The following is a 26766-nucleotide window of genomic DNA, read 5'->3' as shown; positions in this document are numbered from 1 at the left end:
AGTATAAATGTGGCTTTGATTTACAAAAGGAATATCACATTGAATTAAATAAAACCTAAACTACAGATTTAGATGATAAACTATTCAGTAGTCACTGAAGTCATAAATCAGAAGAAAATTACTGTAACATCCTCATACATTTATACCATCATACTACTTCTTTCAGCCAGGGGAGTCACCCCCTGCTGACCAGAGTACATTGCATGGACTTACTTTTCAGGGCACTAAGCCATGCCTATATTTCATATATATATTTTATTCCAGTCTAATTTTAACAACAGTATTTTTAGCAGTAACACTTGACTTACCCGACTCTAGTAGTTGGGGATATAATTAAAATGTTTTTGTCTAATTTAGTAAAAAACAGTTATCAAACGGTTCGGAGTAATACTGTATTTTAATTTTGCATAAATCACTTAAATCTGCATTTAAATCCAGCCTCTCTGCTGTCCCACAGCTCTCCATCCATAAGAACAGTACACCTGGGGAAACCAAGCATCTGCTGGTGATGAAAGGAGCTCCAGAGAGGATTTTGGATCGCTGCTCCACCATCATGCTTCAGGGCAAAGAGCAGGCTCTGGATGATGAGATGAAAGACTCTTTCAATAATGCCTATGTTGAGTTGGGAGGCCTTGGAGAGAGAGTACTGGGTACAGCTAGCCTACTTCACTATCTGTATATTTAAATTTTAGCTAGCATAGGGGAATCTTTCAAGTTTTTTCTTTGTGTCTTGTTCAGGTTTCTGCCAGTATCACCTGCCTGATGACCAGTTCCCAGAGGGATTTGCTTTTGATACTGATGAAGTGAACTTCCCCACTGAGAACCTGTGCTTCGTCGGACTCATGGCCATGATTGACCCTCCTCGTGCTGCTGTGCCTGATGCTGTTGGTAAATGCAGGAGTGCTGGAATCAAGGTATGCTAACTTTTTGGACAACCAGATGTTTATTTTATTTTTTTTCCACAAAATACTAAAATTTATTCTCATCTCTTGTTTCTCAGGTCATCATGGTCACAGGTGACCATCCAATTACAGCCAAGGCTATTGCTAAAGGTGTGGGTATCATCTCAGAAGGCAATGAGACTGTTGAAGACATTGCTGCCCGCTTAAATATTCCAGTTTCAGAGGTCAACCCTAGGTTAGTTCTCTTTCAAAGATTTATTGAAGTAGCTTTGACAATTTCTTGAGCACAAGTGAGAACTGTTCAAAATGTTTCTCTCTTTAATGGTACAGCTTTAAAGTTTGCTTGAAATTGCAAAAAGTGCTAAATTAAATTAACTCTGTTTATCAGAGGTCCTGCTTGCTCCACAGCCAAAAAGGCTTTTACCATTAATTCGCATCTATTAAATCTTGGTGTGATGCTTAGCTGGTGGCTTTGCCTTTTCTTCATCAACAAGTTATAGTGTGTGTGTGTGTGTGTGTTCACGTTAAAGCACGCTAAAATTACTATCGTCCTTAGTGCTATTGCAGGGTTAGGGTTGTCTTTTAAACTCATAAAACCTTTGTTGACAAAATATGACATAACATTCTGTCGGATTAAATAAATACTGAAAAAAAAGTTGTGATTCACTATCTGCAGTGAGGATCCAACATTTTATTAGGTAACAAAGTTATAGAACACTTTTTTTTGCTGACAGTACCATTGTTTTTACATGATTTACTTTTTCGAATGTCTTGATCTAATCTCCTGATGATACCCTACTGTTGTACTAATGCTGTTGTAATTTCTTCTTCAGGGATGCTAAGGCCTGCGTCATCCACGGTGGTGAGCTAAAAGACATGACCACAGAGCAGATTGACGATGTGCTGAAGCACCACACAGAAATTGTATTTGCTAGGACCTCCCCTCAACAGAAACTGATCATTGTGGAAGGATGCCAGAGACAGGTGAGCACCGAAGGGATTCTCACAGACACAGTTTGACAAATAGTTTGTTTGGAACTTGTAGAAACATGTTCTTCCTTGTCCAGGGAGCCATTGTGGCCGTGACAGGTGATGGTGTGAACGACTCTCCAGCTCTGAAGAAAGCTGACATTGGTGTCGCCATGGGTATCGCTGGATCTGACGTCTCCAAGCAGGCTGCTGACATGATCCTGCTGGACGATAACTTTGCCTCCATTGTCACTGGAGTGGAAGAAGGTAAGATCTATATCAAGACCTACACCTGCAGAAATCTGGAAATACAAAATACGAAGCATGACTGAATCTGCTAAATAACTTTGTTCAGGCCGTCTGATCTTTGACAACTTGAAGAAGTCCATCGCCTACACTCTGACCAGCAACATCCCCGAGATCTCACCCTTCCTCCTCTTCATCATCGCCAACATCCCTCTGCCCCTGGGAACCGTCACCATCCTCTGTATTGATCTGGGAACTGACATGGTGAGTTGTTTGGCTCTTCATCCTGGTCTATAGAGAGGTTCAAATGAACACAAATATGGGTGGAAAGTTCATGGATTTATTTATTGACTTGTGGTTTTGCAGGTCCCTGCCATCTCCCTGGCTTATGAGAAAGCTGAGAGCGACATCATGAAGAGACAGCCCAGAAACCCCAAAACAGACAAGCTAGTGAATGAAAGGCTCATCAGTATATCCTACGGACAGATTGGTAAGACATGATTTATTTATTATCTTTAACTACATTGTATCCATATTTGTGTGGCAGGACTTGAGAATTCTGTACATTCAACATGACATAATTTTTCAAAAACTCTTCTGCCTATTTGGGCATTTTCTATATACTTAAAATGCATTTGAATGCTCTATCCAAAATGCAATTGTGTAGTGAAGAGCGAGCTATTGATAGACATGGGAATTGCCACACACCCCAGGTTATGATATTATCACAGTACTTCACTCACAATACAACATTATTGTGTGTGTGTGTGTTTTTTTTTTTACATATTGCAGTATGCTAAGTATTGTGATCACCCTTTTTAACCAGTAAATTGCACAACACAGTAAACAACAGAAAAAATGAGACTGTCAAACATAACACTGTCACTAAAACCTGCCACAAGTGTAACCATAAAACAGATTCAATGTGCAATCAGTCTGAGATTGAATGGGGACAAGTTGGCAGTTACATCAAAACTGTAACCGTGATAAATCACTGAAAAATACATATCTCTTGCAGCAGTTATTTGCAAACCTTCAACAATCCCTCTGAGAGTGACCGCAGTTAGTCCAAGTCGGACTGAACGACTGTTTGCAGAAAGGTTGCCTCCTATCAGCTGACCTGTGCAATCACCTTGTGTTCAAAAGTAGTCGTGGACCATCGAGCTCTGGGCAACCATTTAGACGCCAAAGGTTCCAGAATGTGAAAAGAAAAATCAATACAATCTGCATTTCCTGAAGTTTCCTGATGTTTTTCTCCTGTTAGGTATGATGCAGGCCACAGCTGGCTTCTTCACATATTTTGTCATCCTGGCTGAAAATGGTTTCCTCCCCATGGACCTGATAGGACTGAGAGTGCTGTGGGATGACAAATATGTAAATGACCTGGAAGACAGCTATGGACAGGAATGGGTCAGTCACAGTAATAATACTACATGTACTCTGAACTGTGAGAATTATTCAGCTTTATTGTGTAGTTCACTTAAGTTTCAGTGCTCGAAAAGGCCAACTTTCTAAGCTTATCACTTTGTTTTTTGTGCACTAGACATATGAGCGCAGAAAGATTGTAGAGTTCACCTGCCACACAGCTTTCTTCACAAGCATTGTGATCGTCCAGTGGGCCGATCTGATCATCTGTAAGACCAGGAGGAACTCCATTTGGAAGCAAGGAATGACGTACGTATATGTCGAGACACAAAAACTCTCGGGGAGGGACTTACAGCGCCGTTAAAGTCAAAGTTTAATGACCTCCCAAATATCATGCTTGATTTTAAAACATTTAAGAATATTCACCAGTGTTTTGGTAATCCTGACATTTTTTTTCCCCACAGGAACCACATCCTCATCTTTGGGCTCTTTGAGGAGACGGCTCTGGCTGCCTTCCTGTCATACTGCCCGGGCATGGATGTTGCCCTAAGAATGTACCCTATGAAGTGAGTCAAGCGCACAGACAAGCTTGTGCTCTTCTTTTTCATCCAGTAATATCAGGAATGCAGGAAAACACCCTTAGAATTCAATAATTTTTCATAAAGCTCACTCTTTTGCTCTTCCGCTGTTAATCTTGTAGCTGTTTTCTTTGCCATCTTCATTTATGCAAAGACACTCATGAACACAAGACAATCCACTGGTAAAGTGTTGATCTTGTTGTGTTTAATTCAGTGGTGTCATCTTGCTTTATCTTCTCGTTGAAAATAAGACGGCTATTATCTAGTCTCACTTGTAATTTCCACTTCAGAGGCAGAGCGAAGCACAAGAGCTGCTATTACTAAAGAGTTTCTTTGCCCAAAAGAGAACAAAAGAAAGCGGTGAGGACACGTTAGGCTCATTAGCTCAAGAGTTCACACGCTACTTTCCTTTGCCATCTATTCATTATTCATCTTTTTCTTGTACTTCTGTCCCTTTTTCTTCCCTAACTTACCCACTCACCTGTTTCTTTGGGTGTCTTCTGGTGTTTAAATAATCTGTGTTTCTTATTCTCTGTCTGCAGTCCCTATTTCTGATTGTTTTACTCTTTTTTTTATTTCTTTCTTTACCTCTGTATATATATAGATGTCGATAGCTGCTCTAGTTTTAGGACACTGAAATAAGCACAAAACCATAACAAAAAGATCCCAGAGAAGTTTTGTGGATTTGTTTTCAGGCCTTTGCATTAGTGGGCTTTCAGCAGCCTGGTTAGCGTCGCCAGAGAGCACTCTCAAAGAGATGAACGCATCAACAGGATATGTCCTCAACCCAGAGTCCTCAGATTTCTCTGCCTCGTTTTGCTTTAACGGCTTCTGAATTCAGTCTAATAGCCGGTTCTCCGCAGCCTAATGCTCACCCCCAAAGCTTTTCATGTGCTTTTAGAGAACCTGACAGAAAAGAGAGGAGTGTGCTTATGTTTTGTTTTGCTTTTTTTGCCATGTAACTCAACCTGACTGTCCATCCTTACCTTTAGGCCATTGTGGTGGTTCTGTGCCTTCCCCTACTCCCTCCTCATCTTCCTTTATGATGAAGCCAGAAGATATATCCTCAGACGAAACCCAGGAGGTAAGAGCTTCACTAACTCTGCTACGTTTTTTAACACCCAGGACCCCCGTTTTGTCTCTGCATTTTAATCTGAATGCAGTGGCGTGTAACTCATTTTTACCCAGATGAGAAATCAGAAGCACAAAATGTGCTGTTTTGCATTAAAATCCATTGTACATCCAAATTTGAAGAGAAATGATCAAGCGCTTTGACGAGCCTGCTACTTAAAGGAATAGTTCACTGCAAACTCTAACTTGGGCCTGTAGTGCTCAGATTTGGTGATACAGTATAGGCTGTGGAAATGTCTCCATTCTCTTAAATGTCATGAAGCTAAACAGCATTTTCCTTGTTGTGCCAGTGGCACAGATGTATCCTTCCTGTAATCAGGACCTGGTTGCTCAAAAACTCTACAAACCTTGTTTTGTTCAGTTTCATGTGGGAACTATTTTCATACTACTGAACCACATCCACTGAAACAAAGGAGTCCATCAGCTGGCTGCCATTAAAGCTCAGCTGTTGGTGGGGTGGGAGGGGGTGGGAACCATTTATGTTTACGTCCTCTCAAGCTGCTGCAGTTAAAAGCCCCTCCGTGATCAGTAGATGTACTCTTTCTCCTGCACAGTCATACAGTTGATGGGAATTGTTCCTGCATTAAACTGCCCACATCAAGGATTTTTAAGGATTTTTATTATGATACTCTGACCAGAACAAAGTTGGTGGAATTAATAACAGGTAATAGTTACATTATATTTAAGCAAGGTACACATCTGTGAAGCTGATGTCTCTAAAAGTGGCCGTTCACACCAAAGCAACACGGGTGGATAAGTGGGACAACAGTGCATTAAAATATGTGTGTTTAATTTTCAAGTTTTTTATTTAATTTTATTTACTCGTTATTATTTATTATATCCCAAATCCCATACAGTCGTCACCAAACACACTACATTCCTGGCCTTTCCACCAGAAGTATTTGGATATTTTTTAGGATGTCCGTCTAGTTAACATTTAGACTAACACATGAGACATGTTAGGTCAGTGTTACCGGATTACATTTACATGAAACTCCACTCATAGCTTCTGAGCTACAGGGTCACGGCAGTGTCTTGTGATCCTTTTAGTCATTTCATCCCAGGCTGATTATTTATGGCCTCACTGATGATGTCATCTCATCAGCATCTGTGAGACCAAAGTGACACAGCCCCTCCCGCCCCTGCAGGGTACATCTTCTAATAGCATTGTCACCAAAGCCGTGGCCGCATTTGGCCAAAATTCAACATATATCTTCACCCCTCCAAGTCGAGTCTCTTTTCTTTTGATCGCTGCCAACAAAACTAACGGATCGAGTGCGAGCTTGTTGAAACCACGGCTTTTGTTTTTTCAGTGCACCAGTCTGTCAACCCTGGTGCATGTGAGGCGAGATGTGACCAAAGCGACGTTCCTAATTGCGTCTCCTTTGGTTTCTAGGTTGGGTGGAGCTAGAGACATACTACTGAGCCAGCGCCATACATGGGACACAGGAGTGTTTCATATGCTACACCTATGTTTGAGATGTTAGACCGCTAACACAACAAATCATAGTCAGATTATGTTGATGTTTGTGTGGCGCTTTCAATAAAACATAAATACTGTGCACTGATGCTGCTTGCATGGTGGTTACTTTTGTCCAGGCTTTCCTCGTTGGTAAATGTGGTGTTATCTCATCATTTAGGGACAGGAGTTTAATAGAAGGACGCCTCAAACAGAGAGTGACATTTCAGCCTTTTTTCTGTTGTTTCTAACAGTCTGACAACAAGTCAAGAGATCACTTTATCTGCTCAAGGGCACAGAGTATTTCTTGGCCACCATGTTGCCTAATCATTCATTACAAGCCCTTATGTTCATTTCTGAGATTTTCCATGTGTCCCCCACCCGCCCCCACGCCCCCCTAGTGTTGTGCAAGATCCCACCCCCTCCGTTGCTAACCCCCCACCCCCACCCTGCAATAGTTGAGTGACTATAAACAGTCGTAAGTTTACTACAAACACATCCAACAACCCCCACCAGCCAGCCATCAAGGACAGCCCTTAATCCTCACAGCTAAAGTTTCAGTTACGTTAACGGCACGTGTCGGTTCCATAAGGGACATCGGGGGTCACGGGTGTCCTTCAGTTCCACCGTGGCTCTGTGAGCACTAGTGCTGAAAACCTTTGGGCAGTGCATTTGCTTCACAGGGACTGTCATTCAGTTAAGAAGTCAGCAGCCAGTGATCGCTCTGTTCAAGGGCACGGAGTATTGCAGGCACATTATGTTGCTTAATCATTCATTGAAACCCTGTCAGTTAAAACTTTATGGCTTTACTTTAGACTTTGCTAACCTCAGGAATGCTGAGGTGGGGATTCCAGTGGCAGCTGCAAACCTTTTGGTTGCTGTTAAGCGTATCGACCTCACCAATTAAATTCACTTTTCCATTCAACTTTGGCCAAGTTTGCAAGAGATAGCTAAAAATTTTAATCTCAAAACACTTTCAAATTAGATTTTTTTTTCGTTTTCAAAGGGGGGGTTGTTTTGAGCTTCAGGCTCAGTGGATTACTCCCTTTGCATTCCACATGTTATCATTGCTTTGAGTAGCGGTTTTGTTCTCCCTCTATCTCCCGCGCCCTCGCAGGATAAAAGTCAGTCAGTTTTAATCAGCTTCTCAATTTTTTTCTTTTTTTGGTACTTTACTTTCAGTCTTTGTTATTCAAGCTTTGGGCAATCAGTCACCTTCAGAGCTGTACTTTGACCTTTGGAGCTGTTGCTTTATCTCTGTGTCTCTCACTATCTTGCCTTTCACTGTGTGAGGTAAGCACACACAACCTGAGACAGTGCCCGCTCGCACGAATAACGCTGCAGATGAAATTAATCAAAAACAGAAGCCGAAAAACGGTTTTAGGACAGTTGGAAGGGAGAGGGAAGGAGAAGACGAGCTACAGTGGGAACAAAAATGAGAAGTTGAGTAAGATTTAGCCCACCCTTTCTCGGACACGCCTCCTCCCACTGCAAGTAAACTTCCCCAACTAAGCTACCTGTTCAGTTTTAGCTCCTTTCTCCCTTCCCCCACCCAAAGCCCCTCCTCCTATTCCTCCAGGTATAAAGGTATATTTCTGCAACCGCCTCTACCTTCTCTGCTCTGGGGAGACTGGAAGACGCAGGACTGAAAAGAGGAAGAGAGTGAGAGAGAGAGGCAGAGGCGGAGTGGGAAGTTTCAGTTTTAAAAAGCAATTGGATTGACCACTCTCTGACTCGTGCTGCAGTCATGGGGCTTGGGGTAAGTGTTGGAACTTTGTCACAAGTTTGCTTAAGGTTGCTTAACTTTGCATGTGAGTGCCAAATTCTCCTGCATTGACTTAGACTACGTCTTTCTTTACAGCTTTAGGAAGTTTATGAACTCCAGAACTCAAAGATCTCACTTGTGTTAATAATAATTTACAGGAGTTTCACAATATGTTTGAACAGGACAGTTGACATAGCTTCCCGCTTCTTTAAATCGGAAGCTCCAGGGCTTTCTTCCCTGTTTCAGTTTTTTTTTTTTTTTTTTTTTTTTTTTTTTTTTGTCAGAGGCTGACTTTGTTTCCATTTCCTTCACTAGAAAGGGAAAGATGAATACAAACTGGCGGCAACCTCGGAAGATGGGGGCAAGAAAGACAAGAAGGCCAAGGCCAAGAAGGATATGGATGATCTGAAAAAAGAAGTCGACCTTGTGAGTACAGAGCTTGAGCGAAGCCAGTCTGTAATTAGTTGCCACTTGAGCGCTCGGTTGATGTGATTTAAGAATGAAACCGTGATACTAACGGCTACAAAATGACATCTAAACTAGTTAAAGTCAAATCATTTTATAAAATTCACTCAGTTCATGTTAACACTCAGTCACTGCCAGCGATACAAACCTGTGCTTTGGCCTCACGGCTTGTCACATGAGACGTAGCTCTGTGCTTACACTGCTGCATGTACAGTCACACATTATTAGGACTGCTTGCATAGTGTAGCTCACAGCTAAAATTAAATTGCAAGCCATGTCTATCAAGACTGATCTCAACCAAACACGTCAGTGCCGAAGCGCCGGGTGGGAGTGCCAGGATGTTTCAAATGCATAAACTTCCACAAACACTCAACAATTTTCATTTCTCCCTACTGGACTCTGATGGCGTAGAGACTGGCGGAGTTGTGAAGTTTCACACTTAAAAGTTTAGACAGGTTTTGAAACATCCTGGCGTAGACAGATGAGAGAGAGGGAGGGGAAAAAAAGCAGAACACTGAGATGTTTTCCACTGGTGTCAGCTTTTTCTCAGTCACATTCTGCAGCTTGCTTAGGTCATTTCCCAAGGTCAGCGAGAAACTTGGTGTGAGTTCACGACAAAGTCAACTGTAGAGCACCTATGTCCAGTTAAAACAGTCGTTTTGGTATTTTAGAAGCCAGGGATGCTTTTATTAAAAGTTTTAAGTGTTTCGGTTTTTATCCGACACCTCTCTTCTCATGTCTGCACTGGATACAACTCAGCGCGACATTTATCTTAGACACTTAATATTATGCATTTCAATTCCAGGCAAATTTTCCATCCATTCAGATTAACATAGTTTTGTTGGTTATCAGTCAAAAACAGATGAAGCGGGTAAAACTAGTGTGTTTTTAAAAATGCCACGTAAAGTAACTGGTTACTCGTTTATTTGTATATATGTACATATTCACGTGTATTTAAGATGTATACTCTAGAAAATATTGTAGCCTTGTCCTTGTCCTTGACAAGGTCAGTTGACACAGAGGCAAGTTTACCAACATCTCCAAGCACCAGTCAAGTATTAACGAGCGATCTGTGTTGAAATGTCATTTCTGTCATGAGGAACCATCAATTATTTGGCAGAATGGTGTTTTTTAAATGTCGCTGGTCAATGACTTTCACAAGGTCACAAAGGAAACATGTAGATATTGTAAGGTAATATCCAGATATCCAACATGGCTCCAAAGTAACTTGTTAAAAACAACATTTTTGACAGAACATGCCATTAGCGGTCTTTGTCACTTCTATAGTGATTTTGTCTTGAAACAAGCGACAGTCCCTTCTTCCCAATGTCATCCTGCAGGTCACAGAATGCTGCAGGTTATTAGGTAATAAAAGCCCCATCTTCCACACACATTAGTGATTACTGTCCCCTGTACATCTTAACTACATCTCAAAGTCCTGCTGTCACTGAAGGACATCTCAATGCCATGGCAACCCTATCACCAAAGTGCCATGACCTCCCATGCCCTGCAATTAAAAGCAGGCACTGTCTTTCATGTGTCAGGCCACCATTGAATGTGCATTTCAAAATAAGATTTACTGTCAAAAGGCAGCTCAGATTGATAATCCCCAGATTTGAACTTTAGTTAAATATTAATAACATATTGGATTCATGTATCAGCTCAGTAGTAAAACTGTAGGGGACTCTCTATGAAACCCATGGATCTGGCAATCTGTTAATGATTATTGCATCATCATGCAATTAACCAAAGCATCAAAGTCCAGCTAAAGAGAAAGGGAACAAGGCCCACAATAACACAACGCAGCTAGTGATTTGATAAAATGTGACAAAGTCTAACAGAAAGTCCTAAATATAGATCTTACTGAGTTATAGGGTTTGTTTCTTCAGTTGGTCCAGCAGTTCGTGGATGGCCAAGGTGTAGGTCTTTATGAGCCAGAATATGAAAGCTAGCCTGTAGAATGTAATGTAAGCTCATTATTTGTGGAACATTTGGTTTGGAACACTTTGCATGCTTATTGTAATGCAAAAAGGTGGCTGTGCTGATTGAACCATGCGGTTGCCCCGATTTTTTGCCCCATGTGACAGTAAAGCGTGCAGAGAAATGTCATCAAGCACAGTGAAGAAAGAGAAGTGCAAGTTAAATAACATCTTAATTTTATTATGCCACCTGGCAGCACGTGGTTTAATTAACTTTTTTAATTAAAAACTTAGCTAGTCAGATCAACCCAGCACACAGTAAGTGAAACTTGACCTGCACTCTTTCTGTTAAATAAGGCTTACCCAAAAAACATACTGCAGTCTATTAAAGCAGAAAGCCGAGTGACAATCATTTACCTGCAACTACAACTCTGACACGCTTTTCACAGTGCAGGCAGTAAACGACAATCAAAGTGATCCTGTACTTTCGTATCACCAGCACATGCCCACGCCACAGTACACGTGCTATGATTTTAGTCTGTTGGTAGGCGGTTGCTAGGCAACGTGATGACGTCACAAACCACGTAATACACCATCCAGGTTTTGTGGATACAAATCAGATGGTATTGTTGTGAAATCAAAGTGATAGTGATGCTGGAGCTGGTTTGCTGTAGGTGCATAAACACCAAAAAAAAAAAAAACCAAAAAGAAAGAAATGGGTCATCTTAGCCCATTGATAGGTGGTTGCTAGGCAACGTCACCTCATGATATGTGACACAGCAGTCCCAGAAGATTATCTGCTGCTAGCTTTTAAACCATTAACATATAAATTCCTGGCTATAAAACAACATCCTTGCTTTATTTATGTAAATAATTTTTTTTTTTTTTTTGGATTTTGTCTGAAAATGGAAATTAAATTGCTTTAGTGCACTCTTGATCGCATGACTTTGTTGTCTCTCAGTTTCCAATCAATGAAAGGTGGGAGTTAGATATCGCTGCAGCTCATCCAAATGACACGAGATAATCTCACTGTAGGCATCGATTAACACATGCCTCTCCGGTGGTTCATTTGGAGAGCTACTTTAGTTTCTGCCGCTGTCGCATTTGGAATTAACTGAGTTATTCCTGGATTAAAACTTTTGGTGGCTTACAAACACTCATGGTTAAACACTACAAGAAATCACTATGAAAATCTTGCACCAAATTCACTTTGATGACACTGATAATGACGTGAGTTTGCCTGTGAGTCAGATAGAGTTCTTGGGGAGCTTTGCTGAAATGTCAAACAAATGAGCACAAACTTTTGAGAGCAAACATCAGTCTATCAGTTGGGTGACATCGATTGACGGAGTGTTTGCTCGCAGCAAACTGATTGCTTGAGCCAATCCGAACGTCACTGAGCTCACGGCAGCCTTCATGTCTCACTTATGCAATGTCTCTCCGTCTCTTTCCTTCTCTCTCCATAGGATGATCACAAGTTAACCTTGGATGAACTTCACAGAAAATATGGAACTGACCTAACCAGGGTGAGCACTCCAGATGTTTGCATGTGTGTCTTTGTTTTTGCGAGTCTTTCAGCTGATAAAAACAGAGGTAAGGGAAGATTTCACAATCCAAGCTGAGGTCAAACAGCGGACTAAAGACATGGACACATTTTACAGTTTCACTTTTTTCTTGTATTTATCCAGCAGTGTAGTGTGCTGTCCAAGAGCAAAGAAGTGGAGGCACAGATAGTTTCCCAGAGTGCAAAACTTTGATTGTTTCAGTAAAGTCATGCAGCAAAGAAATTAATTTCTTGGTTTTTTGCCTAGTTTTACAGGTGTTGGCCTCATTCCTTGCTTCCCCCCAATGAAAGGCAGGTGAAAAGTGACTTTTCAAAACACTGGAAAGAAATAAAAAGTGCCCCTGTGATTTAAAAGTACTGTAATGGTCTTGGCTATGAGTATGATTTGCAAGCAGGTCAAAGACTACTTTGGTAGAAAGTAGTCGGGCTGTTGCACTGTTACAATGATGCTACATGTTCCCACAATTAAGAGAAGACATGAGAAATTTCTAGGAAGAGGAAAGAGAGTAGCCCTTTAAGGTATCAGTGCACGCCAAACTGTACAAAGAAAGCAAAGCTAGCTCCTACACAATAGTTGTTCTTCATGTTTTCCTCATCAAGCTAAGGTTACATACACGCAGAATCCAATTGCACTAGCCAATACAATTCCACCATGACCAAATGCTTGAGTGACGCTGGTTATCTCCTGAAATCTGATCTTTCTGCGTTTGCCCTAAAACAAAGGCTTCATTCACACCAGAACACCAGACTTATTGATCCTGCCAACAAGGAAGGAAAAAAGCTCCTTCTTAATCCTGGTATTTGTTTAAAGAGACTTTCAGTCACACATGAAATAACAGAAATACAACTTGATCATCTGGTATATTTCTCTGTCTTGGTTTTATTACTACTGGTGTGTTGAGTTTTCATTTACTGCAAGTCACACATAAAACAAAGGAAGCTGTCATTTTAAGATTAGGGAGATCATTTTCTTCCTGCGTTTGGGTTTTCTTTTGTTTTGTGTCAACCAGACCTTAATCCACCATGTCTTTGTGGAATAGAGTGAACCTGTTTAACAAATAAAACCATTCTTGTTCTTGTCCTTTATTATGGTTCTCACCCAGTAAATGAAGATTTAGACAGATTTAGAGAACAGATGAATATTTTTTTTATATTATAGTTTGCACAGCTTCTTCTTATCTTTGTGTTTCTTTCTAGGGTCTCTCCTCCTCCAGAGCAAAAGAGATCCTGGCCCGAGATGGCCCCAACGCCCTCACACCTCCCCCCACGACACCTGAATGGGTCAAGTTCTGCAAACAGGTAGGAGTCAAACATCCTCCCCTTGCAAACCACAAACCTGTGTTTGAATATTCAAATAGTAGAAATGCAAATTAAGTCTGTGTCACTGTAAACCAGTACAACCAGCAAAGACTGATGGTTATTTCCTCTTGTTTCCAGCTGTTTGGTGGTTTCTCCATGCTGCTGTGGATTGGTGCCATCCTCTGCTTCTTGGCTTACGGTATCCAGGCTGCCTCAGAAGATGAACCTGCAAATGATAACGTAATGATAGTTTCTTTATACAGATTGTGACATATTAATTAAAGAATTAATAGTTACAATAGTTATGTCTCTCTTCATGTAGTTGTACCTAGGTATTGTGCTGTCTGCTGTCGTCATCATCACCGGTTGCTTCTCCTACTACCAAGAGGCCAAGAGCTCCAAGATCATGGAGTCCTTCAAGAACCTGGTCCCACAGGTGAGACACAAAAAGAAAAGCTAATGTAACAGCTCATTTATACACACTGTTTTTGTCTCAGATTGCTTTGTAGCCTCCCAGTGGTAACAAGCAACAGTACTAGTTGCACAACTCTAAGGACTAGTGTTTCTTCATCGGTATTACAAGACTGATGATACATTTTTACCATCACTCATCTGAATAATCTGGGAATAAAAACAAGAAATATTCATCATGTCTTTTTGACATGTTTTACAATGTAGTTATTGTTTTATAATGTTTAACTAAAGTCTTTGGTAACAAGCAACAATACTAGTTGCACAACTCTAAGGACTAGTGTTTCTTCATCGGTATTACAACACTGATGATACATTTTTACCATCACTCATCTGAATCATCTGGGAATAAAAACAAGAAATATTCATCATGTCTTTTTGACATTTTTTATAATGTAGTTATTGTTTTATAATGTTTAACTAAACTCTTTGGTTTTATAGCAAGCCCTGGTTATCCGTGATGGAGAGAAGAAGAACATCAATGCTGAGGAAGTGGTGCTTGGAGATTTAGTGGAGGTGAAAGGAGGAGACAGGATCCCTGCTGATCTGAGAATCATCTCTGCTCACGGCTGCAAGGTCTGTATCTCAACTACTTGTGTTAATCCCAACAAATACTTTTGTAGAGCGTGGGTTTGATAGCTAATATATATTTTTACACTGTTCAATTTACTTCTTTACACTCAAGCTGCCCTGGGATAATGTTTCTGATTCATGTGTTGTATGGTTGTGAGTAATTGGGCGGAATGTTAGTCCACGAAAGCATTAAAGGCAAGCTCACATCATCACAACATCTCAGCATCGGATGATTGCTTATCAGAAACCTTTCTATGTTTCCTAATGAGGAATCTTATCTAGACTGTGTTTGAGTTTCTTTACCCAACATACATTTGTTGCTCACCTGCAAGCTGTTTGGCAACTTCTCAGCTTCTCAATATATCCTTTTTCTGGCTTGATCAGCGTGATGTCTTTTGTCACTGATTCCTGCTTCTGTGCTTTCATTTCTCAGGTGGACAACTCCTCCCTGACTGGTGAATCAGAGCCCCAGACTCGTTCTCCAGACTTCTCCAATGAAAACCCACTGGAAACCAGGAATATTTCTTTCTTCTCCACCAACTGTATTGAAGGTACAGCATGGACAATTAGTGGTTGACATAGAAATGTATATAGGGTTTTAATTAGGAATTAGATCATGAATCATCACCAAGCTTCCATGGACTCAGTCTGTCTTCTCTTTTCAGGCACAGCCAGAGGAATCGTCATCAACACTGGAGACCGTACTGTCATGGGCCGTATCGCCACCCTGGCTTCCAGTCTAGAGGGCGGAAAAACTCCCATTGCCATTGAGATCGAGCATTTTATCCACATCATCACTGGAGTGGCCGTCTTCCTGGGTGTTTCTTTCTTCATCCTCTCTCTCATCCTTGGATATAACTGGCTGGAGGCTGTCATCTTCCTCATTGGTATCATTGTCGCCAACGTGCCAGAAGGTCTCTTGGCTACTGTCACTGTGAGTTTTGGTGTCTAATGGCATTCCTTTTAAATACCTTATATTTATTGATACAAAAAGACTGTGGTTCTAAAAACCTAAATTGTCTGTAGGTGTGTCTGACCCTGACTGCTAAGCGTATGGCCAAGAAGAACTGCCTGGTGAAGAATTTGGAAGCTGTCGAGACTCTGGGCTCCACCTCCACCATCTGTTCTGACAAGACCGGCACCCTGACCCAGAACAGAATGACTGTGGCTCACATGTGGTTTGACAACCAGATCCATGAGGCTGACACCACTGAGAACCAGAGCGGTACCTCTTTTGACAGGAGCTCTGCCACCTGGGCTAATCTGTCCAGAATCGCTGGACTCTGCAACCGTGCCGTCTTCCTGGCTGACCAGAGCAACATTCCCATTCTGAAGGTGAGAAATCTTCATCTGTAAAACTACTCAGCTTCCTAAGCACTGCCTATTGTACTCTAGTTCATCCATCGTGACTATCACGAAACACTCCAAATAATTCCCCACTGTAAGAACCTTTGTTTCAGTGGAGCAAATCCTCACAGCTCTGGTTGTAAACAAGCACAGAGCTTATTACCTCGTGGTGTATTGACCTATTTCCTTTAAATATTTTAAGGAATTTGATAGTATACCCAGTGGACATGGGATGCAGTGACTATGTGTGAAGCGCTGCAGTGTTATGACTTGGCTTTGAACTTTTGGGATACAAGCAAATACAAATGCAGCAAATCAGCACTAGAAATCTTTAGAAAAGCACTCAAGATAATTAAAGGCTGTTTTAAATATACAGCTGGTGCTTTAGCAATGGCGGGCCAAAAAAAAGAACATAAGTTAATATATATATTGAATCCTGGCAAGTGTGCTACTAATGCTCATTATGGAGGGAATCAAATGTAGGCAATGCATAGTAGGCAAATTATTTTAGAGTTTATATAAGCTTATATAAGAGTGTAAGAGTGAATCAACATTTGATACAAGTGATATTGTATTGTGGAATAAAATTAAAACTGAATCCTAGTCCTCAAAATCATCTACCCAGTTTAGGCAGTGGTATTCATTAAGACCCAGGTGCTGTATATTTTATGTAATTCAACAACAAATTATCTATATATAGTTCTGTATACATCACTCTACATTTGCAACATATTGTAATAAAGAAGGCATAGGATGTGATTGTTGATCCAATTTTAATGACTGTCTTTTTCTAAAATCCACAGAGAGATGTCGCTGGTGATGCCTCAGAAGCTGCCTTGCTGAAGTGTATTGAGTTGTGCTGTGGATCTGTCAATGAAATGAGAGAAAAATACCCCAAAATTGCTGAGATCCCTTTCAATTCCACAAACAAATACCAGGTAAACCATTCAGATAGTGTGATGAAGCTCAAAAATGAAAGAAAACTGATTCACAGATTGTTTAGCCACTCAAGTGTTGTTTTAAATCACTGATTTGAGCATTAGGCTGTTTCCATCTTGCTTCTTTTTTAACCTGAACAAGAAGGCTTGTGGCTCTGACTGTGAAACAAACAGCACAACAACCAAATACAAAGGCAGCTTGACAATCACAGACTGGCGATCCCCTAAACCCTACCCTGCTTTATCATATATTTTAGATAAATTGCGCTGTGGTTTGCCAGTTGAGCATCTGCAAATTGAACAGACTTAGACAATAAACTAATCAGTAAAGTATTTACTCAGGTTTGATATCATACAGTCATCAATACAAACAGACTGCTTTATCCAAACAGACCTGCTGGACATTAGAAAGCATGCAGGTTTTAGGCCATTCTGGAATGCCCTTTTTAATTAAATCTTTGGTTATCTTGGTGTGTTATGCAATGTTCCCTCTAAGCTGCGCGGTTGCGCAATTGCGCACTGCTGGCACGGTCTCTGCGCACAGAAAATCTGCGTTGCGCACAGAAAAAAAAATCTAACCTGAATTGAAATTAATATTAATACTTTAACAATTCTGTTTTGCAGTGTTAGTCAGTAAGTGACTGGCTGGACTATGGGATTAGAACGATGCCACCTTATCCCATAGTCCAGCCAATAATGCGATTCACATTCGTATATATGCAGCTAATAGTTGACAGGCTATGAGGAAAGAAACGGTAAAAACTGCGTTTTATAAGGAAAACGCTCGAAAGCACTCTCCACCTGTGAGCAAAAACACCCCCACCCTTTCCTATTGGTGGAAAAATGTACCATGTCGACCAATCAAAAAGTTATATGGCAACATGGCATTTAGTTGTTTAGGAAGGGGGAAGTTTTAGGAGTGATGGCGGTGTTTTAAGATGTGAGAGATTTGCAACGTTTAGCGCAAATCTTGTGTAGTTAGTGTGTAATGTAGTCAGTAGTTTTGCTGTGTGTGTCAGAACAATGAGGCGACTACTGAATGTTACAGGTGTTACAGGAGTGATACATCTCCTGTTGTCAGGCCTGCAGGTATCAGGCTGTTGTTCTCCTTTATCTCATAGTGGACAGAAATTATGCTTTTGTGTGGCATCAAATTTGATACAGAACAGCTGATTGTTCTGTAAATAGTTTGAAATGTTTATTTAAAAAAACGCCTTGGCTGCATTTTTAGGTAAACAGCTGCAAAAAACATTGTTGTTTGCAAAACTCAGTTACTTTTTTGAAGAAGTAACTATACCTGTATAACTGTAAATGCTGTAATTTGATTATTTTAATAAACCATGTAACTTGGATGGATTCGATGCTGGCGTGACCACAGTGCACACGTCTGCTGTTGCTCACAGTTGTCCAAGGGATCGCTCAGGGAGTTTGTGTGTTCGCTCAGACACATGAAAAATTAGAGGGAACATTGGTGTTATGTATAGTCTCGGTGCACATCATACAGTGGCTTGCAAAAGTATTTGGCCCCCTTGAACTTTTCCACATTTTGTCACATTACAGCCACAAACATGAATCAATTTTATTGGAATTCCACGTGAAAGACCAATACAAAGTGGTGTACATGTGAGAAGTGGAACGAAAATCATACATGATTCCAAACATTTTTTACAAATAAATAACTGCAAAGTGAATCTGTGGCAAGATCTGAAAACTGCTGTTCACAAACGCTGTCCATCTAATCTGACTGAGCTGGAGCTGTTTTTCAAAGAAGAATGGGCAAGGATTTCAGTCTCTAGATGTGCAAAGCTGGTAGAGACATACCCTAAAAGACTGGCAGCTGTAATTGCAGCAAAAGGTGGTTCTACAAAGTATTGACTCAGGGGGCTGAATAATTACACACACCCCACTTTTCAGTTATTTTTATTATTATTGACAAAATGTGGAAAAGTTCAAGGGGGCCAAATACTTTCACAAGCCACTGTATTTAGTAGTAAATGCTGATTTGTGCCCTCTAGTGGTTGGGTTAATCATAAGCTGTTTGTGGCTAAAGTTCTAATTAAAGCTGTCTAGAGTAAACCAGTGTTTTTCATTTCATAAACCGCTGATAGTATAGATAAAACCTGAATTTAAATCCGGCGTTTCTGCTCTCCCACAGCTCTCTATCCATAAAAACACCACCCCTGGGGAAACCAAGCATCTGTTGGTAATGAAAGGAGCTCCAGAGAGGATTTTGGACCGCTGTTCCTCCATTGTGCTTCAGGGCAAAGTGCAGGCTCTGGATGATGAGATGAAAGATGCTTTCCAGAATGCCTATGTTGAGTTGGGAGGTCTTGGAGAGAGAGTTTTGGGTACAGCACATTCCTTCTATAGCTACATCCTTTATTACGTAGTGGAAGAAAGGCAAAGTTCTGCAAAGTCCTCACAAGCATTTTCTTTGTGTCTTATTCAGGTTTCTGCCACTATCACCTGCCTGATGACGAGTTCCCAGAGGGATTTGCTTTTGATACTGATGAAGTGAACTTCCCCACTGAGAACCTGTGCTTCGTCGGACTCATGGCCATGATTGACCCTCCTCGTGCTGCTGTGCCTGATGCTGTTGGTAAATGCAGGAGTGCTGGAATCAAGGTATGCTAACTTTTTGGATGACCAGATATTTAGTTTTTTGTTTGCACAAAGTACTTCAATTTTTTCTCATCTCTTCTCTCTCAGGTCATCATGGTCACAGGTGACCATCCAATTACAGCCAAAGCTATTGCTAAAGGTGTGGGTATCATCTCCGAAGGCAATGAGACTGTTGAAGACATTGCTGCCCGCCTGAATGTTCCAGTTTCAGAGGTCAACCCTAGGTTAGTTCTCTTTCAAAGATTCACTGTGCTAGTATCTCTCAAGCGTAAGGAGCAGCAGGTAAAAATCGTTCTGTGGCCATTAGCTGGTGAATGGACTGGTTCTTAAATAGTGCTTTTGTACTCTACCATAGCACTTAAAGCACTTTCTTACTACAAGCTTCATTACCTCTTCAACACACAGCCACACAAGCACCCTTTTCTATGCCAAAGGTGTTTTTAACCTTACCTCTACTCCATTTTAACCTTTCCATTTTAATTTTTAACCTTACATTTACTTTGGATTTGTGGCAACTCGGGGTTCAGTAACTGGCCCAAGGATACTTGGATGCAGATGGAGGACTCCCAATTAGTAGACAACCTGCTCTACCTCAGCCACAGCCACCTTAGAACAAAGCAGTTACTGTAGTGTAGGTGTGGCTGAGGAGCTAGAGCTCATTGTCTATAATTGGGAGTCCTAGTTTTTCCTAAGGGTGATGCTGTCTTTGTTTTGGTCAAATTATCTTTATTTATTTTTTTCCTTCTAATCTCCTGATGATACCCTACTGTTGTACTAATGCTTTTTTAATTTCTTCAGGGATGCTAAGGCCTGTGTTGTCCATGGTAGCGAGCTTAAAGACATGACCTCGGAGGAGCTTGATGATTTGCTGAAGCACCACACTGAAATTGTATTTGCCAGGACCTCCCCTCAACAGAAACTGATCATTGTGGAAGGATGCCAGAGACAGGTGAACACCGAAGGGATTCTCACAGACACAGTTTGACAAATGTTTTGTTTGGAACTTGTAAAAACATGTTCTTCCTTGTCCAGGGAGCCATTGTGGCCGTGACAGGTGATGGTGTGAACGACTCTCCAGCTCTGAAGAAAGCTGACATTGGTGTCGCCATGGGTATCGCTGGATCTGACGTCTCCAAGCAGGCTGCTGACATGATCCTGCTGGACGATAACTTTGCCTCCATTGTCACTGGAGTGGAAGAAGGTAAGATCTACATCAAGACCTACACCTGCAGAAATCTGGAAATACAAAATACGAAGCATGACTGAATCTGCTAAATAACTTTGTTCAGGCCGTCTGATCTTTGACAACTTGAAGAAGTCCATCGCCTACACTCTGACCAGCAACATCCCCGAGATCTCACCCTTCCTCCTCTTCATCATCGCCAACATCCCTCTGCCCCTGGGAACCGTCACCATCCTCTGTATTGATCTGGGAACTGACATGGTGAGTTGTTTGGCTCTTCATCCTGGTCTATAGAGAGGTTCAAATGAACACAAATATGGGTGGAAATTTCATGTATTTGTTCATGGTTTTGCAGGTCCCTGCCATCTCCCTGGCTTATGAGAAAGCTGAGAGCGACATCATGAAGAGACAGCCCAGAAACCCCAAAACAGACAAGCTAGTGAATGAAAGGCTCATCAGTATAGCCTACGGACAAATTGGTAACACATTATTTATTCATAAATCTCAGTTTTTATAATCAATACATGACTTGTGACTAGTGGATGCTCCTCCTACCAACTCAAAACAAAACACAAACTGAAGTGTGTGCTCTCTACTGCCCCCTGGTGGACAGTCTGCATACTGTACTTTGAATCCCATATCCAAAATGGCTGCCTTGTTGTGGCGAGTTGCTATTTTTTGCTGGGGAAATCTTTGCTTATTACAATACATTTCTGGTGTGAATATCATTGCTTTGTTTCAGATGATTTTGATGTTTTTATACCTGACTTCATGGTAAAGTCTGCATCAAATACAACACAATCGGTTTCCAAAGTCAGTCTTTTTTGTCCCCCATATCTCTCCTTTTTTATATTTCACCTTATGAAGCAATCTGTATGATGCTTATTACAGTGACAAAGTCAATGTTTCCATTAATTAACTACACTAATTAAAGCTTGAAATGTCTCTGTGCACCAAAATCACATTGGATTTTAAATCAACTGATCAAGATGAGATTGTGGCACAGACTTCCAGCTTTAATTCAGCACATTTTAGAGACTAAATCCATTTAAAGTCATGTTTTTAAAAATCATCATAAAGAAGAAAACCAAATTAAAGGATATCATCACAATTTCAAGCATATAGTTTTTACACAAATAAAATGTTACTTGATTTACTTACTTTTATGTCTTTCCAGGGGCTTAGCTTTGCAGGGAATGCCACTTACATGTTATATTTGGTTGTCTTATCTCCATCTTGATTACCAGAGACAAGTATGAAAGTTGTTAATGAAAGCTAGAGAAACTGTAACTCTGCTTCTGATTTGCATTTCCTGAAGTTTCCTGATGTTTTTCTCCTGTTAGGTATGATGCAGGCCACAGCTGGCTTCTTCACATATTTTGTCATCCTGGCTGAAAATGGTTTCCTCCCCATGGACCTGATAGGAGTGAGAGTGCTGTGGGATGACAAATATGTAAATGACCTGGAAGACAGCTATGGACAGCAGTGGGTCAGTCACACTTATGCTTAAATTTAATTGGAGTTTCAGTCCAGGAAAAGGAAAACACTCTGATCTTTTCCTTTTTATTTTATTCTGTTCCAGACATATGAGCGCAGAAAGATTGTAGAGTACAGCTGCCACACAGCCTTCTTCGCCAGTATTGTGATCGTGCAGTGGGCCGATCTGATCATCTGTAAGACCAGGAGGAACTCCATTGTGCAGCAAGGAATGACGTACGTACACGTAGATATGATTGAGATCTCCAAATGACAACTGGGTCTTTATATTTGAGTAATTGTAAATAAAATCAAAGCCATTACTGATGAGATGGCTTCAAGCCACAATGACAGTTTGCTACTGTGTTGCATGCTGTCCTATGACAAGAACATCAATATGTTAGGTAATTTTAAGAGTAGGAGCTTTTGTTTTATTGACCCGTACCTTTTTTTTTTTCATCCCCACAGGAACCGCATCCTCATCTTTGGGCTCTTTGAGGAGACGGCTCTGGCTGCCTTCCTTTCATACTGCCCGGGCATGGACGTTGCCCTCAGAATGTACCCTATGAAGTGAGTCAAGTGCACAGACACAACCATTCTGTGACTCATACTTTAAAATTAGCTTGCAAGATAATTTCTTAGGCTCCAATTATCATGCAGAACGTTTCATTTTCCTTTTTCACTGTTGGCTTTTGTCGATATCCCACTTTGCGTGTCTGTCCAGTTTATGCGAGGACCTCGCTGAGCACAAGGCAACTCTTGTTAAAGTGTGAAAAGCCTTCTTTCTGCAAATTTGCAGACATCCCTGGTTGTTGGATCCTTCCGGAGGTTTCTCGTACATCACTCAGTGCAGACAGCCCTTTGAGAGCGTGATGTTTTCAGTTTGGTGATGCTTTAGCTTTATCATCTCGTTGAAAATAAGACGGCTATTATCTAGTGTCGCTGGTAATTTCCACTTCAGAGGCAGAGCGAAGCACAAGAGCTGCTATACTAATGAGTTTCTTTGCCCAAAAGAGAAAAATAGAAAGCACTGAGGCTCATTAGCTCAAGAATTCACACGCCACTTTCCTTTGTCACCTTTATTCATCAGTTTCCAATGCTTCTGTCTCTCCTTTCTCACCTTCTTCGTTCACCTGTTTCTTTGGGTATCTTCTGGTGTTTAAATAACCCCAGCTTTTTATTCTCTGTGCTTACATGTGTGTCCCAGACTCTAGCTTCTGTTTTGCTCTTTCTAATTTATTTCTCTCTTTACCTCTGTAAATATCTTATGCAGATTTAAGGTGCTGAGCATATCTGTCTGACACTATGCCCTTTTGGGTATTTTATTGGGTAAAGACAGGGGTGTAGGCCCCTGCTCTAGTTCTTGGACACTTATAGAATCACACAAACCTCCTCTAGAAGTTTTGTGGATTTGTTTTCAGGGCTTTGCATTAGTGGGCTTTTAGCAGCCTTGTTAGCGTCGCCAGAGAGCACTCTCAAAGAGATGAACAGGAGATGTCCTCAACCCAGTTGTCAGATTTCTCTGCCTCATTTTGTTTCAACGGCTTCTGAATTCATTCTAATAGCCGGTTCTCCACAGCCTAATGCTCACCCCCAAAGCTTTTCTGTTCAAAAGAGAAGAGTGTGCTTGTGTTGGGTTTTTTTGTCACGTTCCCATTAATAATTCAACCTGTCTGTCCATCCTTACCTTTAGGCCATTGTGGTGGTTCTGTGCCTTCCCCTACTCCCTCCTCATCTTCCTTTATGATGAAGCCAGAAGATATATTCTCAGACGCAACCCAGGAGGTAAGAGCTTCACTAACTCTTGACATATATAACTATCTGAGGCACCTAGGACACATTTTTGCCTGTATTCTCAGTATTGTAATCTGAAGGTAGTGGGGCGCAGAGGGAATTTTTACTTGACAAAAAGTCAGATGCAGAAAAATGTGCTGTGTTGCTTAAAATATGTGCTCTCTGGACATTTGGAAAGAAGAGGATCGTATTTTTGCATATTTTGGAGGTGATTTTCTCCAAAATTCGCCCCACACATTGCAATAATCTCAATGCATGAAAAGCACTGAAGGCAGAGGAAAAATGTGTCCCTTTAACATAATTAAACCGTGTAAACAAAACCCATCTGAACGCGAGACCTTCTTTTTAGCTATTTGGACAAACACACGGGATTGAAAACACGACTGCAAAGTAGTGAAATATTGATGGCTTTAAAAGGTGTTGAAACTTCTAAAAAAAACACAAAAACAAACAATCTCCCTCCAGCGGCTGATGTCAGTCTCATTGATTCATTGAGGCTGACATCACAGAGCACCTTTGTGAAGGTGCCCACTGTACTGTGTGAAAATGAGACACAGGTGTGTGTGTGTGTGTGTGTGTGTGCGCGCGCTCAGCAAAAGTGGCGTATGCCTCTCACGAGTCTATTTTTCGTGGATTCTCGTGCCCAGTATCGCTGCCACAACTGCGTCCCTACACTGACCAGTGAGCTGAGGCAGATGGCAGAGCCCGGTGGGATTTGAACCCCCAACCCTGGTGTAGTTAATGCATCATTCCACCCACAAAGCTGAACAGAACCTGTATGCAGGGCTGGCTCTGATGCAGCTGTGTGAGAGTGCGTGTGCGCTACATCTGAGCCCCACGGCACAGATCAGTGAACATCCCACTGCCCATCCATGGTGAATAATGTGTTACATTCAGACAGGAAAAAAACAAGTTGAGCTGACATGGTTTCTAGCAACTTTGGCTTTTTTTCCTTTTCTTTCTTTTTTTTGAAAGTGCTAGCAAATAAATACTTTTTCCACTCCATAAATAGACCAAAGTTAACTGCCCTTAGATTATTTTTAACTTTTTTAAAACTACTTTTTTAACTCACAGTTTTTCCCAAAAGAAACCCAACATGCTAAATGGTATAATTCAAGCATTTAGAGCAGGGATGTCAAGCTCATTTTACATCATGGGCCACATACAGCCCAATTTGACCTTAATTGGGCCCTTTCTGTCGTTGTACCAAAGTTTAAGTGCAGATTTAATCCCTGTGATGTCTATAATATAAGAAAAAGAAGTGAAATAATAACCAAAACAGAGGCATTTCTATAGTAGATGGTCATCTATGACATGACTTTATTATTTACTTTATCACTGTAGTATGATTAGGACCTATATGCAGTGGGTGGTCTTTATCAGTAGGTAAAACTGAAAGATTTATGAAAATACAGTTAAAAATCCAAGATTTATGCCCTCCTTCACATTGTCCAAAGATGTTCAGCGGGCCGGATTGGAGTCTTTGGCAGGCCGATTTTGGTCCTGGCACCTTATGTTTGACACCTCCAATTTTAGTATTGGGACCACTCTCGCCATTCATTTTTACTGGATTTTATGTCTATCTAACGATATAAAACCCAAACATCTAGCTTTTGAGCTACAGGGTCATGTCATGTGATTCTTTTAGTCATTTCATCCCAGGGTGATTATTCATGGCCTCACTGATGATGTAACCTCATAAGCAACCATGAAACAAAAATGACACAGCCTCTCCCGTCCCTTCAGGGTACATCTTCTAATGGCCGCATTTTCCCTAAATTTAGCATGCAGTCTCTCGCACACGGCCCAAGCCCAGTCAAGTCTTATTTCTTCGAATCACTGTCAGCCAGCATGAGGGGTGAAATCTTTCTGAGCGCGAGGTTTGAGGCCAAAGCCGTTTTAGATGTGGCTGTCGTGTTGTATTCCATCTTTGTTATTCTCTGTAAAAGACAACGAGACAAATTTGACCCCTAAACTGTGAGAAAGATTTAAAAAAAAAAACACCTCCCTAATTGTGTCTCCTTTGCTTTCTAGGTTGGGTGGAGAAAGAGACATACTACTGAGCCAACGCCACACAGACACGGAGGGAGCGTGTGCTTCATCACTATTTAATGCCATGTTACATATTTGTTTGAGATATTAGACCCCCCCCATTAATAACACCACAAAGCATGGATAGATTAACATTATATTGATGTGTGTTTCTTTCCCAATAAAACATTTCCACTGTTCACTGAGGCTGCTTGCATGATTGCTTGTTTCTCTGATGCCTTTGGACTGGAAACCGTGTTTCAGGAACTCGATTCAGGATGTTCCGAGGTTCAGCAGATACGTACCTGTGAGTCAGGCGCACTGACCCGTGCAGTGGGATTATCCACCTCAACAGTCCCTTAACTTCACTGCTGGAATTGAATATGAAGAGCTTAATAGGGAACAAGCGAGATGTCTCAGGGAAGGAGAGATATTTTAGGTCATTTTCACAGGAAAGCATGATCATCATTTACCATCAATTAGTAACTTAGTAGTAATTAGTAACCAGCAGCTGGCTTGTGACATCCTAAGAAATTTCAAAATCCTACTGTAAAAATCTGAAAATCAACTGAAAACTGAGGGAAGTTTGGATATTATTTTGATTAGGGAGACTAGGAGAGTTGAGACTGTATTGAAGTATTGAAGAATAACGATGGTCAGAACAAATAT

The 26766-nt window shown here is 41.1% G+C and overlaps 2 protein-coding genes across 3 annotated transcripts in view; both read left to right on the top strand.

Annotated features, from left to right (window-relative positions):
• The window catches only part of LOC116312248 (sodium/potassium-transporting ATPase subunit alpha-1-like), a 53972-nt gene extending 47212 nt beyond the window's left edge, over positions 1-6760 (top strand). For both annotated transcript variants that reach the window (XM_039607271.1, XM_039607270.1), the window contains 12 exons: positions 458-650; positions 739-914; positions 1001-1137; positions 1736-1886; positions 1970-2138; positions 2227-2381; positions 2484-2607; positions 3382-3527; positions 3661-3791; positions 3947-4048; positions 5053-5144; positions 6588-6760. In XM_039607271.1, the coding sequence (XP_039463205.1) occupies positions 458-650; positions 739-914; positions 1001-1137; positions 1736-1886; positions 1970-2138; positions 2227-2381; positions 2484-2607; positions 3382-3527; positions 3661-3791; positions 3947-4048; positions 5053-5144; positions 6588-6616 (1605 nt within the window). In that variant the 3' untranslated portion in view covers positions 6617-6760. The remainder of the gene's footprint in view (positions 1-457; positions 651-738; positions 915-1000; positions 1138-1735; positions 1887-1969; positions 2139-2226; positions 2382-2483; positions 2608-3381; positions 3528-3660; positions 3792-3946; positions 4049-5052; positions 5145-6587) is intronic.
• A 1435-nt stretch (positions 6761-8195) lies between these two features.
• Positions 8196-26304, top strand: LOC116312264 (sodium/potassium-transporting ATPase subunit alpha-1). The gene is made up of 23 exons (XM_039607269.1): positions 8196-8409; positions 8731-8841; positions 12266-12325; positions 13561-13662; positions 13801-13902; positions 13985-14098; positions 14575-14709; positions 15140-15257; positions 15372-15640; positions 15733-16041; positions 16857-16991; positions 19147-19339; positions 19441-19616; positions 19701-19837; positions 20412-20562; positions 20646-20814; positions 20903-21057; positions 21152-21275; positions 22140-22285; positions 22379-22509; positions 22741-22842; positions 23966-24057; positions 26101-26304. Exons 1-23 carry the CDS (start codon positions 8398-8400, stop codon positions 26127-26129), a joined length of 3072 nt encoding a protein of 1023 aa, XP_039463203.1. The 5' UTR covers positions 8196-8397; the 3' UTR covers positions 26130-26304.
• The last annotated feature ends 462 nt before the right edge of the window (positions 26305-26766 follow it).

This window comes from Oreochromis aureus, linkage group 23, assembly GCF_013358895.1.
Source record: "Oreochromis aureus strain Israel breed Guangdong linkage group 23, ZZ_aureus, whole genome shotgun sequence".
NCBI classification, from domain to species: domain Eukaryota; kingdom Metazoa; phylum Chordata; class Actinopteri; order Cichliformes; family Cichlidae; genus Oreochromis; species Oreochromis aureus.
This window is presented reverse-complemented; position numbering and strand designations above follow the sequence as displayed.

Excerpts from the sequence above, each read along its gene's own strand:
- LOC116312264 (XM_039607269.1), top strand. Across the intron at positions 16,042-16,856 it reads GCAACATTCCCATTCTGAAG|AGAGATGTCGCTGGTGATGC; the intron begins GTGAGAAATCTT and ends TAAAATCCACAG. Across the intron at positions 20,815-20,902 it reads TGTCACTGGAGTGGAAGAAG|GCCGTCTGATCTTTGACAAC; the intron begins GTAAGATCTACA and ends AACTTTGTTCAG.